The following is a 19,889-nucleotide window of genomic DNA, read 5'->3' as shown; positions in this document are numbered from 1 at the left end:
CTACCTGCTCTCCTTGTGAAAAAGACAATGCTGGTGACAGTGATGTGCCTGATAAAAAGCATGTCTGTGAATGGAAGCCATAATTTCTGATTCTCATGGGAACTTAATCAATGCCTTTCCAATGAGCCCATGGTATGCTTTATAAATATTCATTTTCCTAAATCATCTATCCCTTTCCAAGAAGGCTTTTCTACTTGTTCTTGCTTCTAAATTTAAGAGGAATGTGATCATGAGGTGCAGATAACTTCTTCTGATGTTTGCAGAAGGGTTTTACGACTGTCATAGTTTCTAAAGATGGTAATGGCAGCATGCCATTACAGTCCAGTAACTTGCCCTCCTGTGGGAAGGATTGCAGATGGAAACACATTTCTGACCAAATTACCAGTTTTATTTCCATCAGAACAAGCTGGTCATATTGGCCATCATTACATTAAAACTATGTCTTTACAAAAGCATGCTTGCAATTGGTTTGGCATAGAAATGTAGGGAAGAAAGTAAGGAATATAAAATATTCTTTGTGGAGTCACTGTTATAATTTGCCTACCTTTTTTAATCTCAGTAAATGTACACAGACTTCTTCCTTTCATTGGCTTAAAAAGCCTGTATAAAACTACCAGTATAATTTTACAAGAACAGACAGATAGGAGAGCAGAGACTGAAATCTCCTCAACAGACACAGAAGTTATTCTATGAAGTTATCTTTCCACCTGCCATCTCAAGGAAGGATGTTTAACCCAAGAAGCTCTTGCGCTCTCATGCATTATGGCTCCTCATTTCCCAAGAGAGCACTTTTACTTTATATTAAAGAACAGTGCAAAATTGGAACACTTAAGAACTTTAAAATCATAACTGAAACTCTCCTGCAAATTATGTCTAGTTTGTATGTTTCTTAAAAAATTCTACAGCAGCACATCCTAGTAGCGCTCACAGCCTTGTTTCACTTACTAACATCTGTAACTGAATAAATCTTTTCTCCCTTTGGCAACCTGTTTTTCATTACATCTGAAAAAATTATCTGAGGGAATTATTTGTAGTACACATCCAACTTACAATCCAACCCCAAAAATCACAGGGGAGATAACTAGTGTCAGCTGCATTGAATAAAAGGGCAACAGATAAGCAGAGACCCTGGTGTATAAGCAGAGGGAAGGATGTGAATATAAACCCTTGTCTACCCTTCCTTTATCTTGCAAAAAACCTAGCACTGCAAGTAGGTCCCTACAGTTTCATTTGGTTACTGATATGTTTGGTAGCTCTAAACAATGATGGTTATGGCTGCCAAAACACTTATTGCTGATACACATGAAATTACAGCACTCATTTCTGTGAGACAGCCAGAATGCTTCTGTCCTTATGTATTATCCAGACACTCCGTATCCAGAAAAGACAGATCCACACCAATCTGAATGCATCTCCATACTCTTCACTGAGATTTATTTTGTACTCCATGTACTTTATCAGCCCTGAAGTTACCTTAAAAGTGGTAGTCAGGTGAAATGCTATTTCTCAACCAATTAACTCTGCTATCCAGCTGAAGTACTAATTATCTTCATACCAAACATTTTCCTGGCTTTCTTAGGGTTTGAGGATTCGGAAAAGCACAGATGGTTTCATTTCCCTAAATACAATAGAGAATGTTAGGCTTTTTTGTTTCTTACCAATTCATGAGTTATATGATTTTGACCTTTTTTTTTAAAGCAGTGTATTTTATGCTCTGCCATTTAACAGCATTAGGAATAAGAGTGCCAGAGACAGAATTGTGAGTCAGGTGAGGAAAAATAGTTACAGGAACACAAGCAAGAGAAATACTGTAAAGTCAGACACTGGATCTTCTTGTCCATTATCTGAAGCTGATTCACAGCTCCAAAAGGTACATATCCTCATGATAAAGAACTGGCACCCTATCTTCCTAAGAGAAAGAAAAGCAGCTTACACCTAAAGAGGTTTAATGACACTAATTATCTGTACTAAGAGATGAACACACATGCTAAGAGTGAAATGGGCTATTTGCAAGTATCTTGACCCTAGGTATATTGCAAGTATTCCCTCCAGCAACTCACACTGACCTAACATTTATAGAGCTTGATGTAAAGGATAGAGAGGGGTCATAAAGTGTATCAGTGAAGAATACTTTAAAAGTTTCTAAAAGTAAATTTCTGCCACAGTGCAGGCATGCTTGTACAAGTATTCTTGTATGTGACAGAAGACCTAAATAGTGAATCATAATTTGCCTGGAGAAACTGAGTTTATTATACTAGAGACAAAAATTTTCAAACAATTTGTATTAAGCAATTTTCCACAGTATTGTACTTATTCTCATAATGGTTTAAAAAGTGTCATTTAAATCTATATATATATTTCATATAGCTTGGAATGTCTATTTAGGGCCTACATTAAAAAATTAAAACTGTTAGCTTCCCTACTTTTTTTTTTTTTTTAAAAAAAGCTATTATTAAGTTTGGTTTGTGTCTCTACTACCTCAGACTGGAGTATTTTCTTTCTAGTTGTACAAAAAAGACATTCCTTGACATGCATTTCTTCTAGAAAACCTCACAGTGAAGGTTACTTTCACTAAAATGCAAGTCTTGTAATACAACTGAGGTTTGACTGATTGTCGTGAGTTGACCCTGGCTGAATGCCAGGTGCCCAACTCTCTCTTCCTCAGCTGGACAAGACAGAGAAAATATCAGGAAAGGTTCATGGGTTTGAAATAGGGACAGGAAGAGACTGCTCACCAATTACCATCATGGGCAAAATAGATTCAACTTGCTGAATTTAGCTTGGTTTTATTATCAATCAAATCAGAGCAGGAGTATGAAAATTAAAAACTAAATCTCAAAACAACTTTGCCCCCATCCATCCATCCCTTCGTCCCAGGCCCAAATTTGCTCCTGAATGGAGAATGGGGGTTACAGTCATTACACATAACTGTACAAGTGCTTTTTGCTTCACACTGTTCCCTTCTTCAGCATGGAGTCCCACCCACCCACTGCACAGTTCTCTACTAAATTCTTCAACATGAGGCCTCCCCATGGGCTGCAATCCCTCTTGAATTGCTCCAGGGTGGGTCCTGTCCTTCAGGCACAGCCAGCTCCTGTGCGGGTCACCCATGGGGTCACAGGTCCTTCCAGCAAATCTGCTCCAGCATGGGCTCCTCTCTCCATGGGGTCACAAGTCCTACCAGGACCCTGCTCCAGCACAGGCCTCCCACAGGGTCACAGCCTCCCTTTAGGCAACTGTCTGCCCCAACATGGTGCTCTCCATGGGCTGCAGGTGGATCTCTGCTTCCCTGTGCTCCTCCATGGGCTGCAGGGGCACAGCTGCCACACCATGGTCTCACCACGGGCTGCAGGGGAACCTCAGCTCTGCTGCCCTCTCACTGACCTTGGTGTCTGCCAAGTCGCTTTCCTCACATATTCTCTCTCATCTTTTCTGGCTGTTGTTGCATAGCAATTTTTCAACCTCTTTTCTAAAATGTGTTATCCCAGAAGCCCTACCACTGTTACTGATGGGCCCACTGCCCTACCACTGTCACTCCACCCTGGAGCCTCTTGGCATTGTCTCTGTGGGACAGGGAGGAAGCTTCTAGCAGCTTCCCACAAAAGACACCCTTGTAGCCTGCCAGCTAGTAAAACCTGGCCATGCAAACCCAATGCACTGCTCAAACATGAAGCTCACTGGTCACTGAAGAATGAGGTACTGACAAGCACCTCCTGAAAGTACCGCCAGATTTAAAGTTTTACTCCAGCACTGAAGACCATCCTTCTCATATAGAAGGAGGGGTATTTATAACATTTTTCATTCTGCATACAGGCTGAAAAGAGACTGTGAAAAGTGCTAGAATTGCAAGCACACTTTAACCGTATGAGCTAATTTAGAACTAAATGCGTGCTTGAAAGTATTGCTGCTCTTAATTTTGAAGACAATTTAGTCAATTGGACTACATGTTCTTATGATTTCTCACATTTTTTTGTCAAATTGTTAAATTTAAAGTTATTACATCATCTATAAGTGTATTCTGACTTTTCCGAAACTATTTTAGCCACCAATCTTATCTACCAGATCCTTTCATACAGCTCTCAATCTGTCATTAGTAAATTATCTTCTTACTTGTCTGTCATTAGTAAATTATCTTCTTTCTCCAAGTTTTATGGGCAACGTTCTCTCCTAAGCCTAGTCCACTATCCTCATATTTTGACATTTCCTTTGTTTTTCCATTCTTATTCTATTTATTCTTTCTCACTCTGTTTTTCACTTTCAAAACCTCAGCCAGCCCCTCCACAAACTGCAACAATGAATGGTAAAATACCTTTTTTTTACCGATACACCTCTTCCAGCGGAATCTGGAATTCCTTACCAGTTTAACTAAGCATGCTTTACAGCATGCCTAGGACAAGCTGGACATTTTAGAATTTACTCAAATATAAAAGCACAGAGCAGAAAGCCACCTAACTCAGCTGGCTGGGGAAGAGAAAATGTGACTGGATCTTATATCATTCAACTTTTCCAAGATAAAAGCATGATCAGGCTTGCAAAGAGTTCCTCTCTTCACCAAGAGAAAAAGTCTAACTTTGACAATTTAGGGGATACGCACTAAGTTCTCACTCCTGGTACAAGAAGTTACTGTTTATGATTTTTGCTTACCAGAAATCTTAAGTATCTTTGATGTGAAATGTATAATGGTAGGAAAGCAGACATTCTGTATGTAAAACATAAAAATTCAGTTTTCTAGAGAGATTATTCTGAAGTCTAAAGGGCCACCTTTGAATTTTATCTAATTCACAGAAGTACTAAGAGTAATACAAGGCTGTTCTCCAAATCATGGCTAGGGATAAACAATCATAAAACATTTATTTCTCCAATGTTTATGCCCTCAAGAAAGAAACAATCAATGTGTGCCACCATCTTCAATAAAAAGAGCTGGTTATGAGCCTGAACTGCACACAGCTGAACTGTACCAAAACTGGGTTATATACATAAAAACACTACAAGTGGCAAGAAATGGAAGCCAAATTTTTTTCTTTTCAAAACTAACTATTTAACAGAAAGTGCGACTGACTATTACAATCAGACTACCAGTTCCTTTAAGGTTTCAAGAAATACTTTCCTGGTATTCTTTAATCAAACTGAAATAATTTGAATCAATGCAAGGTTAAACGAGTTAAATTTAAACACACTATGATATACAGAAATCCAGACTGAAGGATCTAATGCCGTCTCATCACTGTATAATTCAATAAAGGACTAACAACAAGTTGAGCCACTTCCTCAGGGAAGCTTATAAATCGAATTTTGGAGAAACTGTGGATAATCTATCAAAAATGTATTATCATAATTGTTCTCTTTTAATCACTAGAGAATTTTGATCCTCAGTTCAAAAGTTTTTTAAAAACTCAGTATTCCATAGCAACTACACAATTAATAAAAACATGATCTTTCAAAGTGCAATTGTCCCATTCTAATCTAATTAGAAGGCTATCCAGAAAAGCATTTCTCCTTGAAAACTTAAGAGACTGATAGTCTGATTGTGATTATAATGTTCAGTCATACCTTCTGTTAAATATTTATAGAGGGGGGCATTAATTTCTTTTTGCTCACGTTTTGTCCCTCACAACTTGTACATTTTTTATGTGTATATATTCATCAATCACGTGGATGAAGGGGCTTGCCTCCTCAGCACATTCATTGAGGGCACAGAGCTGGGAGCAGTGGCCGACACCCCAGAGTGCCATGCAGCCCTTCAGAAGGACCTCAGCAGGTTGGAGAGATGGACAAAGAAGAACCATCTGAAATTCAGCAAGGGCCAGTGCAGGGCCCTGCACCTGGGGAGGAACAGCCCCAGGCACCAGCACAGGCTGGGGCTGACCTGCTGGGGAGCAGCTCTGTGGAGAAGGACCTGGGGGTCCTGGTGGACAAGAAGCTTTCCATGAGCCAGCAGCGTGTCCTGATGGCCAAGGAGGCCAGTGGTACCCTGGGGGCATTAGGAAGAGCATTGCCAGCAGGTGGAGGGAAGTGATCCTGCCTCTGTACTCAGCCCTGCTGAGGCCTCACTTGAAGTGCTGTGTCCAGTTCTGGGCTCCTCAGGACAACCAAGACATGGAGCTCCTGGAGTGGGTCCAGCAGAGGGCTATTGCAGATAATTAGGGGTCTGGAGCATTCCTCTTATGAAGAAAGGCTGAGAAGGGGTTGGGTCCCTTCAGCCTTGAGAAGAGATGACTGAGAGGGGACTTTATCAGTGCCTATATAAGTATATGAATGGGAGGTAACAAGCCAGGCTCTTCTCAGAGATGCTGAGTGACAGCACAGAAACCGATGCCCAGGAAGTTTCACCTGGGCATGAGGAAGAACTTTACTGTGCAGGCGAGGGAGCACTGGAACAGATTGGCCAGAGAGGCTGTGAAGTCTCCCCTCACTGGAGATATTCAAGAAAAATCTGGGTTCCATCTGTGCCATGTGCTCTATGATGACCCTGCTTGAGCAGGGAGAATGGACCAGATGACCCACTCTGATCCCTTCCATCCTGAGCCATTCTCTGTGATTCTGTGTAATTGAGCACTCTTTTGTTGTATGTTACATATTCCATGTAGGTATGTCCTTAAAATGCCTCTATTTTTCACTTAACAATGAAGTCAATTTCCTATTCTAAGTCTGAAAAGAGGTACAGCCAAAGAAAAATGTTTACAAGGCTCTCAGAAACAATTCTTTTACTCACATATGCAAATAATGTCTAGTAGGTACTGGAAACTAGGAGATTGAGAGGAAATAACAACTTTGACATTTGTAGAGGCATTTAGTCAGTTACCACATTGGTAGAATGACAGGTGATGTTGTGGCTACCACAAAACACAAATCTTGAAGTCTTTTTACAAAAAAACTTGTATAAAAGCTAAAGGAATATTATTTCTGCATCTTATCAAATCAGCATTTGACATATCATGCCATCTGAAGAATTAGCTGAAAGTCTCAAAGAGCTGAGATTTCAGAATTTTAAAATACATTATATATAAGAAGCTGAAAGATATGAAACACAGAAAACACCAATGGTGAAAACATTCCTGTGATCACAGGATAAATGCTATCACTATATGTTAGGATTTTTTTCAGATTCTAACCAGTCTAAGCTATTCAAGTAAATACCGGCCATCATGCATGATAAAATTGATAAATTCATGATAAAATTTTATCATTTGCATGATAAAATTGCTGCATATATGAAATAATTTTGTGTATCTCTGGAATACCATGTACAAATAATATACAAATATCTCAATATCAAATGCAGATGCCAAGTGGATAGTGCCAGACTCTTTCCAGTGGTGCCCAGGAACAGGACAAGGAGCCAAAAACTAAAACACAAGAAATTCCACTCAAGATGGTATCTTCCAACCCTAGTTATTCTGCGATTCCATGAGTATGTAGATGTATGACATAGGGATTAGAATGAAGACACTGTATTGGAAGATTGGGGGTTTTGTGATATATGTGAAAAATTCACAGCAAGGTCACCTAAACAAGACAAAGTTTTATTGACTGGAATTTGAGAACTGTGAATATTTAGTGATTGGAGGAGCTCTTTCTTCAAGAGGGAAGGGCAGGGGAGAGGAAGAAGGAAGTGGTGGGAGGGAGGAAGAGAGGAAGTGGTAGGAGCGAAGGGAGGGGAGGGAATGGAGAAAGGGAGTGGGGGAGGGAGGGAGGAAGGAAGTGGCAGAAGGAAGTGGCGGAACGAAGGAAGGAAGTGGCGGAAGGAAGGAAGGAAGGAAGTGGCAGAAGTGGCAGAGGTGGCGGAAGGAAGTGGCGGAAGTGGCGGAAGTGGCGGAAGTGGCGGAAGTGGCGGAAGTGGCGGAAGGAAGGAAGGAAGGAAGGAAGGAAGGAAGGAAGGAAGGAAGGAAGGAAGGAAGGAAGGAAGGAAGGAAGGAAGGAAGGAAGGAATGAATTATTGTTCAGATCATAAACAATTGCTTTTGAATTCAAAAATTCACCTACACTACATGTGTATGGGCTTTTTCATACATAACATAAATGAGAGAATAGTTGCCTTGTGATTATCTTATATAATAAGTGGGCTAAAAATAACTGTTTACTTCCAACTCCTTTTTTTGATCAGCAGATTGCTAGTTTTTATTTCAGTCCACACTGGAACTTTTAACAGTTCCATCAGCTAATGGGTGAAAAAGCATGTCAACCATAACTCTTCATTGTTCAACCCATGTACATAAAAAAGAAAAGCTCATGGTAAAAAAAGGTGTCCAGTCTTTTTAGAGCCATCACATGGTACTAAGAGTGCTGTCTTTTGACGGAACGCCTGAAATATTTCCAGACCAAACACTACTCAGATTTTATCAGTGTCATAACAACATCCTCTTTAAAACTATATGCTAATACCTTAAATGCAACAAGTGATGCTGACTTTTCTATGCCTGTTTTATATAAATCATACTCGAGTGAAAGAGGACTTAACATATGAATATTGACAACAGAATAAATGTTTCAATGATAGTAGTTTGAATTATATTAAAGACAAAATAAAAAGAGCAAAAAAATTTTACCTTATAACCACTTCTCTTTCATAAAGAAAGACAAAAAAAGTAATGGGGGAGAAAATATTTTCAAAGCCAAATATTTAAAAATATGAAACAGAGTAGGAAGGTTGTGAGTCAAGTCTCAGAAGGACAGATTTAACTGGAATCTGAAATCAAAGGGTATACAATGAGTTTTCAGTTCTAAATTTAAAGCCCCTGATAATACATACTAAATAAAATGTAATGCTACTCATGAATACTGTATACTTAACATGGAACATCAGAATAGAAATGAGACAGGAAAAAAATTATATTGATTATTAGCTAATGTTCATAAGGTGGTAAATTAAAATGTATTCTTATTTTAAACTCACTCACTTGTGACCAATCTCATGTGCAATGGTAAAAGCTGAACCTAGGCCAATATCTTCATTAATGCTGCAGCTCCTTTCAGGCTCACACATTCCAGCCACAGAGGCCAAGCCTGAATAAACAGAAGGAGACACAAAGGGTCATGCCAAGGTGTTTCAGTCTTAAAAGCCCTAGTTATAAATGCCTGGATTCTTTTTAATAACTTCTATGCACAGAAGGAGCAGTTGGCAAAAGGTTAACTTTCTAGTCATTTGCAAAATCACTGGGGGGAATTTCACTTTACCGGCTAGACATTAATATTTTTTGAACTGCAGTCAGTGCTGGAAAATGTCTAGACTAGGGGTTAGATTTATAAATTTTACTTCTGGTAACTTGGGACCACCTAGTAACTTGAGCCAGGAGAGGGAATTCAAGAAAGCATTTCTATTTTAACATTCTTGTGCCTGAAGAAAGCAAAATGTATCCACATTATTTTTCTAAAGAAATCTGTTTAAGTTTAGTGGGTTCATAAAAACATACAAGCAACTTTTTTAGCTATGAAAAACCTCACATGGTAAGTAAAAAAAAATTAAAAAAACAAAACTGAATGCATCATGAAAAGAGAGGAGACATGTTAATAACAAGCAAGCATTTAAGCATGGAAGTATTTTCCATTTATCACCCATTATCTTCTGGCATTAAAAACTTATTGTATTAAAAGGACTTTTAAAAACTTTCTTCAGAGAGAGAACACCACTGGCATTTACTGACTATGGCTCTTCTGTATCTTACACATTTTTCAGCAACAGATTATTACAGAATATACTGCAGTCATAATATAGTGCCATTAGAGAAAGCTTTAAACTTCAGGTTTATTTAATATATTTCTCCCCTATAATTTCTGATCTGAAAGAAGCAGCAAACCTTTCTTTAAGGAAGTTACCTGATGAGTTAACTACATTACCAAAAAAAAAAAAACCAAAGCAGAAAAAATAATATTTGTATATAAATAAAAAAAATCTAAATAACCCCAAAAATAACAATTAAAAAAAACCCTTAACTTTGGTTGAGAGATGAGGGGAATGGAACAGGGAATGGGGAAAAGAGAAAGCAAACTATTCCTATGAGGAGGGACTTCAAATTATTCTATTTGGACTAACAGTAAGGAAGTCATAATATGACAACTGCTTCCTGTTGTGTCCACATTAGCAATTAATTTGAAGCCATAGGAGTGGATCAGCACAGTGAAGCACTGAAGTTGAGGCTCTTCACATATCTCTGCATGCTGGTTTGGCCATTCTGGACCTACAGTTGAATCCTTTAGGCAGAACATCACTACACATGTGGCTCAAAGCTTCCTGAAGGGAAAAAATATTGCAGAGGTATCATGAGAACACACCTCATGGGTGATCTCAGGTCTCCCATAGGCACATGTAGAGCATTTGTGGGGTATGTGTTCTTTGTTTTCTTCCAAACAAATCTAGTTTGGACACAGCAAAACTACTCTGATAGCCAAATTGACATGGGCAAAAGCTGACAATGTGTGTCTGGAGAGTTTTGCAGTGTGGAATCTGCAAAAACTGCAATAATTATAGTTCACCCATGGTGCTCTAATTGAAGAATTCTGAAGACAACATGGCAATACATATATATACAACTATCATGCTCCCCTGCAATGTCTACCGTATTTGAATGATAAAGTCATCTCCATCTTCAGGTCTTATAACTGAGGACTTGCTTCAGCAAATGAGAAGACCACAGTAAAATAACTCCATACGATGCTTGCAGAAAGTGACAGAGATCAAGCTAAGAACTCAGTCTTTAAAGTCTGACTCAGACTTTAAAAGGACTTGTCCTTCACTGGAGCCACAGACACACTGCACAGACGTCTGAGATCTTTTCTAAGGAGTTCCATGAAAGGTTCCCTGCCTCAGGTGTCTGAAATACGATACAGATGTTTATGCCACGTGAAATCTTTTACTTCTTTCTCTTCCTAGAATACCAATTATTCAGGTCTCTTTTGACCTTCTGAGAGCTTTCAGTGACTTTTTTTCACAGACTCCTTTATATATATATGATTAACTTTAGTTATTGGATGTCAGTACGACTTAAGCATATCAAATGCCTTGCAAAAGAGGACCACAGGGCCTTGTCTCTTCTCCAATTCAATTCCTATAATGCAGAAAAATTGTCATGGTTTTGTTGCCAAGACCCCTATAACAGTAAGTTGGAACCGATACCATATGTGACTCTTATTTTAAATTTTTTAATTAAACTTTTTGTTTTATAAAATATTTGCCAAATCTATCCTCTGTTACACTGGATTCAAGTGAAGCAAAATTTGCCTTTATGCCAAAATCTGATAGAGTAAGAGTTAGTACATTAATGATCTGTGTCAAAAGTATCACATAAAAATATCAAATAGTTCATGCATTAATGTATTCTCTTTCAACCTTTCTTTTTTAACACTTGCAAAGCCACTTCTAAAACATCATCTCTTCAGTTTCATCACCTCCAATGCCAAATAAAATCAATTACATTTGGAAAATCAGCATGATTTGCCTTTTACTAAAGCATGCTGTGGGGCTTGTTTATGTTTATAGCAGGCAAAATTCTGGTACCTTTCCCCATGTAAACTACAGCCCTCTGCCAGAAGTATTGTACTGACTTGTGGGAGACTTACAGAAAAAATTAACATGGGTTAAGGCTATCAGTAATAGTGATAAACAGGAATATAGGGAAAGACAAAGAAAATACAAGCATGAATTCTGAATGGGAAAAGTATTAATAATATGAACTAGCTGAATTGAATTTTGTCTTTAATCACTTTCAAGAAAGAGGTTGCATCCTTATGAAAGGATGCAAACTGAAAAAAGAATCTAAACAAGTGTTAACCTTTGAATAATGTTCACTTTTTTAAGTTAGAGCACCATTGGAGGCAACAACCTATAGTTGTAGGTCATCTACAGTTATTTATTGTAGTAAATAATGACTGGTGACATATTTAGGTATGGAGAGAACAATAGCTCTCCATCCTTAATCTAAGGTTGACATGTGCACCTCTCCATTGTCAAAGCAGTGTTTTAAGTAGTTTCAATGTTATTGTATTTTCTATCACCGTACTATTTTTTCCTAAGTCCGTGAAAGGAAAAACATGAAGCTGTACTTGCTGTGTACAACACAACAACCGTGTAAGCCTCGAAGTCCATTTCTTTTTTTGTAATCCTTGTTGTAAGATTTATGAGGGTAGTTTAACAACCTTCCTGAGGATTTTTACTTCTGTTTTTTAACTAGATTATGGACACCAGTAAATGGAAATAAACAGCAAATTCTCTTCTGTAAGAAGTAAAATTGAGTCATCTGCTAGGTTTTATCAGTATTACAGCTGTCAGAGATTAAACACACAGCACCAGCTCACACAATTCAAACTCCCAGCAATGTATCAAAGCCAAAATCCACCTAGATTATCTTTTATTTTTCATGTTTATAAAACTGCAAAACTTTGAAAGTACAAACTTAAAAAGATCTAATCAGTCAACAAACCAATAGCTAAGTATAAAGCCAGGAAACAGCAAAAATGAGCTGAAATTTCTCTTTATAATCTTACCCAGTGTTCCACACGGCTTGTTTTTATAAGTGCAGATATCATATCTGTTAAGGAAAAAAAGTAGATGAAGTATGTCAGTGAATCAGGTTTGTAAGATACTTTGTATATTTATCAGATATCTGTATCATAGTCCAAGTTGTCAGAGCGCAATCAGTTTAATTATGTGCAGCCAGCTGGTGTCGGCCTTTTCTACACTCTGGTGTAAACCACAAGCTGCAGTACACTCACAGCCGCTGGCCCCAGGCCAGTGGGACACCTGCCAGCAAGAAAAAAATGGTTAAAGTGGATCTTTGTAATCACCAGCTCCATAAAGCAGTCTACCATTCTCTCATGAAGTTACAACAGCATGGCTACAGGCTGCTACTGATTTTTAAACCCTAAGTTTTACATATCCAACATAATTGGAAGCCTCCTATGGTCTCGCACTTATCAACTAAATATTAAGTGTACACTGTACTACTTAGACTTTGGTTCTATTTTAAAAACTGAAATCTTAATTATTATACCATTTTTTAAAAACCTCTTATGAACTGTCTTTATAGTGCCCTTCTCATTACCCTTCCATAATTATAATGTATCTTAAGAATACGCTCTAAAAACCTAAAATGAAAACCATTTCTACAAAAGGCTAAAAAATTTCTTTAAAGGAACATTTTTGTCATTGCAGATACAGTCTTTCAAATACAGAAGCTAATGAGTTTTTGTGTAATTAATATGTAAATATCTGGAGCTAGCAATGAAATTAAAATTTTTTCTGTGGCCTAGCTTTTAAAATAGCAGTGTTCATGCAGCAGTCAATTCATTAATTACACCTTCATATCTTGAATATGCAATCCTACAATATGGATAGTGATAAAAGTACACTCCCACAATTCTATTTATTTTCAAGGATTTATACTGACTTCCTTGATTTCTGAAGCATACTATGTCTCAGAATAATTTCTACTCTTTAGAAAGTCAAATGAAAAATAATATGAAAAGATCCATCTTTATGCTTTAATTTTAAACCCAAATAGTTACTAATTTTGAGCCACCTGAAACTGTCTGTTAAAAATACTGTAAGGACTGCTGTCACATAGGAGTCTGATCACAAGATCTATACCTTTCACTGCTAAAAGAGTTATGGTCTGTCTGCAAGCCAAATCCATGGACAAAATAACAAAGCATAAAATTTGGAACAAATCCAGTAAACCCTCTATGCATGCAGACTGCTGTGACCACATGGAATTCCTTTGATTTTTAAAGGGTACTGAGTGTGGAGCAGTTTGTGGGATTAAGCTATAATTTTGAACTTAAATGTTCATGCACATTAATTTCATCAAGGTGGTTCAAATGTGCACTGATTTCCCGTTTGCTGTCTGGAGGAGGGGAAGGTAACCAAATCAGCATTCTTATAGAAAAGCATTCTTATTTCTCTTGAAATGTCCCTAAGTTCCAAGATGATATGGATTCAGAGTAAAAGAAGGATTTTTACTGAACATTTCCTGCCTTTTACATAATTAAGGAACCAAACTTCTTATTTTTGTGTTCACGAGAGTGTCTGAACAGAATCCTATTGAAATTCAAGCAAAATTTGTTGCTCCGAGCAAGTAGATGGCTCAGTCTTGTTTAGTGAGAAAAACCCTAACTAAAGTCTTTAGAACACAGTTGAGAACTGAACGGAAAACAGTCTCTGAAATACACAGGTCTTCTGCTTCTCAATATCCAATGGCACTAAAGAAAAACAATTAAAGACATACATCCTTAGATAAAATGGAAGTTGAGACTAAAGCCAATTCCACTAAACTAAAGTAAAATGTTGTCACTGACTTCAGCAGAGCTGAAAAGTTTCCTGATGATCTAAATCAAATTATTGTCCTACAGGTATGAATCTGAAGTTACTCCTCACCTAAGGCTAAATTTCACAAAGAACTGTGACAGGAGAGAATTATATTAATTAAGTGCCTTGCTTCTGTTATATTTTTGAAAAACAAAGACCACAGTATTCTTCAGTTTCTGCTGGGAAGTGTGTGTTCTTCATTATGCATAACCTAGCATTTTTAAGAAAGTTTGATCATAATGAAACTTAAATTAGATAATAAAACTAAGGAAAAGATAACTTTATTTTCCAATACACCAATTATTTTTGCAAGAACATACCTGGGTAGTAACATGTTCTAAATATGCCATCACTAAATATTCAAATTTTATAGACAATGATTAATTTCCTGTAAGAATATTCATACACTCTCCTAGCCCTCAATTTACCAGGAATAAATTTTTTGAACTTTTGAAAAAAATTTCAGTCTAATGACTTACTTTATCTACATCATCTTCCAGCTCTATTTCTTCATCTTATTACTTTTATATGAATGGTTTCTCCTTGTGATTTGTCTGAAAGCTCACAGCATTCTTATGAACCAAATTGCTCACTTCCTCATTTGCTTCTCTGTATGATTTAAAAACAGACTAACTTTTCTTTTTTTTTTTTGTTTTGACACCACTTCTTTTAACTTTATTTTGAACCTTCAAGGAATCCATTTAGTTCTCAGATATTGGGTTCCAAATGCAGAACACTACAGATGCAATACTAATACATGACAGCCAGTAATTTTAAGATAAGAAACCCCTGAAAATACAAATCATCAAGACTGCCCGTAAGATTAGATAGGTCTAATTGCTATGAGAAATAAAAAAAACCGAAAAAGGCAGCTCACAAACAAACAAAATGAAACAAAAAGCCCGCACTCAAAAAGAGCAGCACAAATGTGCAGTTTGATCACCAGGCACCTAGTAAATACTAAAGGAGCTAAAGAGACCCAAAAGGTAGAGTCTCAAGCCAACAATATTTTCAACCAACCATTAAAGATTATGAAAACAGTCACAATTATGACAACTGCAAAAATGTTTGTTCAATTCACTGACAGATGGTGTAAAAGAGACACCACGCAAAATTTGAATGAAAGAACACAGTTAGATGGGTAAATAACTTGGGATAAGATGGCAGCCAGACCATTTTGAGACAGCCAAGAAAAATCTGTGCCCAAGCCAAAAAAGAAGATCATATAACTCCTAATAAAGTGGGTGCAGTGCCCCTGAAATGTGACCACACTGAGGAAGTGGAATGGAAAAGAGGTAGGAGGGAAGATGGTTGATTACATGGCCATGCCTGCCCTGAAGAAATCAGAAGTCATTTCATGAGGCAGATGGGAAAGTGGTCTGGGACTGCTGGGCATTCCTGTGGGGCTGCTGAAGAGCTGCACAGACAGACAGGAAATGCATGATGAATGTACAACTGTCACTGACAACTCTGACTGACACATCAGCCAGAAGGAAACAGCACAGACAGACCATTATCTGTTCAACGGGCTGGTAAAGGACTGGAGCAGCAGCACACTCCTGTCATGCCATGGATCAAACAGCAAGAGTTAGTGCACCACACAGGGACATCTTAACAAGAAAAAATTCCTAGTCTTTTTTGGCAGGATATACAGGTACCATGCTAAAATATACTTGTACACTGTATTAGAAAGTGAAAGAGATCATACTGGACACTGAAATTCTACTATTTGCATTATCAAGACGTTTTAAAACTCTATCACAATTTTTTAAGAAACGCTCCTTTTACAGATTTGACCCATGAGAACAACTCTTCTCAAAGAACTTCCATGAAAAGTTGTGGAGATGGCCATGATTTTAAACAGGCAAAACATACAAAACTAATCAGTTTTGGAGACGCCAGCTTAGTAGTGTGTACACAAGTTCTGTGCCAGTGGTACTCAGTGCAATAAAAAAGCCACTGACGTGTTTATTTAATGTCTTAGTGTAGATGTAAGCTACAGACTATCTCTTCAAGAAGTCTCTCTTATCTGTAACTCTAACCTGAAAAAAAAATCCATTTCCTTTGCAAATCTGATGACTGGCATGACACTGATTATTTGAGTAGGACACTTAAGTCAGATAAGAAAGACAAATCCTCTGTGAATATTGTAAGCACTGCTCAAACTTGTCAGGTAAATTATCTGCAGTTACAGCCAATCCCAGGCACCTTAGGGGAATACAGCCATTTAATTCCTGCAGAGAAAAAAGAGAAGATTCGTCCTAATCCCTGCCAACTGTCCGTTTTCAGGCCTAATGCATGCAGTTGTGCAACTATGTAGCTCACACAGAGTACCATGATTGCAATTGTATTCCCACATTAAAAATTAAACTAAACTTTAAAAAAAGAGACATACTAATTCACAGATTTGATTATAAGAAATCATCACAATGATTCAATTGTATCTCCCTCCACCCTTAGCATAAAAATGTAAGAAATTTATTCTAGAAGCTAGAGAAGTTAAAAAATACTCATTAAAAGCTATTCAATCTCACATTAAGAATTATTTAGGGCATAATTTGAGAAAAACTGTCCTAGGTTATCCAGTTATCTGCTCTTCCCTCCACAGCAGTCATTTGTGAGTGTTTGCAAAGGAAACAGGACAGCTCATACTGATACCTCCCCTGATAGAAGTCCCCAGCTCTGGGCCTTAGGGTACTTCAGAGACGGAGATTACATCTTATCATTTAATTGATTTTTCTTTTATTGTCTTCAGCCCTTTGTTAATTCCTCTTTATCCTGAAAAAAACAATTGTTTCAGTGTCTATCTAGGGGATATGGTCATGCCTTTATCAGCAAAGTTGAGTCCCACTGTTTCAGTAGAGCTTCTTCTCTTTGAAATCGCTATTTAAATTTATTTTTAATCAGATTAATACCTGGGATTTCTCAGAATTGTGCCATTACACTGTGGCCCTTCTGTCACCACCATGTACACTCATGGGATTTTCAAACCTTCTGAAGTGTGTGTATTACAGTTCAAAAAGTTATTATAACAGTGGCATAAATGGTAGTAGATACAAAGGCAAGATGAATTATTTCTCCTTAGATGTTAATGTGTATTCATAAATTCAAGGACAACATTGACTTTCTACCAGTCTTATTGTCCAAACTGGCCCATTAACTGCAAAGAATCTCTATAAAACACTATTATTGCTAGCTATATGTTACTGGAAGTGTCCAGAAGACACTATTTGCATCAAATTGACACTGAGATAAAAATACACCTGTTACAGGATTGGAAACAAACATGAATACTAAATAGATACACTCTAAAGAATTTTATTAATCAACAAGAATAACCCACACAATGTCTTTAAGTACAGTAAATGAGTAAGGCATGAAAACCCTTTTTAGAAAAGCAAACTGTTCAAAATCAGTTTGAAACACCAGCTGTTTGCTTATACATACATCAAACTACTCCAAAACTACTCTGAGAGCCACCAATAAGCATGAGTAATATTTAAGATAGATATTGACATAAATAACCAAGACTTTTGAAGGAATATTTCTTAATGGAAAAGATTTTAGGAGACCAAAATAGAGTCACAGTGAATGAGGGGAAAATACCAAGATGGATGGAATGTAAATGTAAAAAAAATTTTTAAAAAAAAAGGTTAAAAAAAAAAAAAGTAAGAAAATTCAGGCTAGGCAAAACCAACAGATATGTATGATTGGACATGAAGCTCTTTATAAGTTTCAAATAGGTGAACACATACTTCACATATATATAATACTAGACAATTTGCCAGTTAATCTACTTGAAAAGGTTGTCAGAAAATGAAATAAAGAGAACTGATTCTCCCCCAAATAAGAGTAAACAGGGCTAAATACTATAAATTATTAATATTTCATTTTTAGGGAATATTTCCAGACATGTTTTCTCTGAAAGAAAGGTTTTATTTTTTTCTTTTAAACCAAATTATACTTTTGACACTCACTTTTTAATTATTGTAGGTTTTAAGAACAAGCTCTTTAAAAAAGGTCCATCCTTCTCACATACCCTTGCTCAACAATAAACCTAACAAGTCCAATAGGGTTGCATATTTTTTACTTTTTATTCTTCATGCTGTGCAACATGATTTATCTATGCACTCAGTCATAGATGTCCCATTTTTTAATAAAGGTAAAAGGCAAAAAGGTACCTCTTATGAAAAATTAAATTAACCTAGTTCCAACACTTATGAGTGTAAACTGAACAGATCAGACTGAATCTCAGATTTCTCTTGAATGGATCAAAGCCCTCAGGCTATCTGACAATTCCAACTCCTATTTCTAAAGTATGGAGGATCTAAAAAAAGAAAAAATACCAGCAACTGTCTTGTACTTTCACCTTTTTTTTTTTTTTTTTGCATACATATATGTGGCTATATTAAAAAAGTGGTCATTTTGCAAGTGCAGAAAATGTCACTAATGCTAGAGAACTGGACGTCACTAATACTAAAGAATTGCAATGGAATTAATAACTCCTAAGATAATTTGGTCATTCATTAGATTTGCACAGGTCACCAACAGTAATACTCTCTACTACACAGGGTTTTTATGCCTATTTTAGAGATTTACTTCAGCACATCCTTTGCCTACAGAAAGTGGTACACCATAACAGCATTCTGCCCTAAAATAAAGAACATGTCTTATTTGGTTCCTTCCTCAAAAACCTCAAACCAAAAAGAGCTATTTAAACCAAGGAAGGAAAGGAATAACATACATGTTACACATCACTCATCGGAAATAGCTTTTTCTATTATTAGTTTTCCATGTCTTTAATACTGCCATAGACAACCAAAGTCTGTCTCTATTGGACTTTGTTCTGATACTTAGCTTGGGTGGATAAATTCTGAGTTATAGCCAGAAAAACTATTGCTGCTGTAAGCTCTAGATCTCCTGATTTAAATAAATCTTTTAAATAATTGCAGTGTAAATGAAATACTTCCATACTATTTTTTGTAAACTGCAAATGCAGTCAAAAACATAAAAATAAACAGAGTTCTGAAAAAAAATAAATTAAGCTGTCATTCATATTCACCAATTTCAGCAATGTAGTAACAGAATAGCAGTTGCAAGTTTAGCACAATCAGTAGTATTATTAGTGCCCTTAGAACACTCAGAATAACTCCTGATCCACATAAAAAATACTATATAAGTGCATCAGAAATAGAGAGCCACCTACCTGTGTGAGAATGGTGATTTCAATAATATTCAGGGATGAGATTCAGCATTTGCACTATCACCAGAGTGTAGGAAATACTTGATTTGCTGCTTTCTGAACCTCAGAAGCATTTTAAACTTTTATTGAATTCTCAGTATTGAGCCAAAATTTAGATGGAGTTATACAGACGTAGCTAGCTCAAACTGGGCTAGAGAATAAACCAGAAATTTCTACACATCTGCTCTAAGTACACTGTTAATAATTTCTCTATCAGTACATTCAGGATAAGTCCAGCAACTAACACATAAAGCTTTTTTCCAAAGGACATAGATATTGAACAGCTTAAGCAGCTTGTAGGGCAACGGGTGTTCTAGAGTGTGCTAATGCAACCAAGTCTGGGGAAAAGGA

General features: G+C 36.9%; 1 protein-coding gene across 1 annotated transcript in view; it reads right to left on the bottom strand.

Moving 5' to 3' along the window:
• Positions 1-19,889, bottom strand: part of ADAMTS6 (ADAM metallopeptidase with thrombospondin type 1 motif 6) — a 144,634-nt gene that overhangs the window by 71,532 nt on the left and 53,213 nt on the right. Inside the window, exons 8-9 of the mRNA XM_059836546.1 lie at positions 12,478-12,521; positions 8,898-9,003 (exon numbers count right to left, since the gene is read on the bottom strand). Coding sequence (XP_059692529.1) covers positions 8,898-9,003; positions 12,478-12,521 — 150 coding nt within the window. The remainder of the gene's footprint in view (positions 1-8,897; positions 9,004-12,477; positions 12,522-19,889) is intronic.

The sequence above is a fragment of the Haemorhous mexicanus genome, chromosome Z (assembly GCF_027477595.1).
Source record: "Haemorhous mexicanus isolate bHaeMex1 chromosome Z, bHaeMex1.pri, whole genome shotgun sequence".
Taxonomy (NCBI): Eukaryota; Metazoa; Chordata; class Aves; order Passeriformes; family Fringillidae; genus Haemorhous; species Haemorhous mexicanus.
Note: the sequence above shows the minus strand (reverse complement) of the source record. Positions and strands in the feature narration are given on the sequence as shown.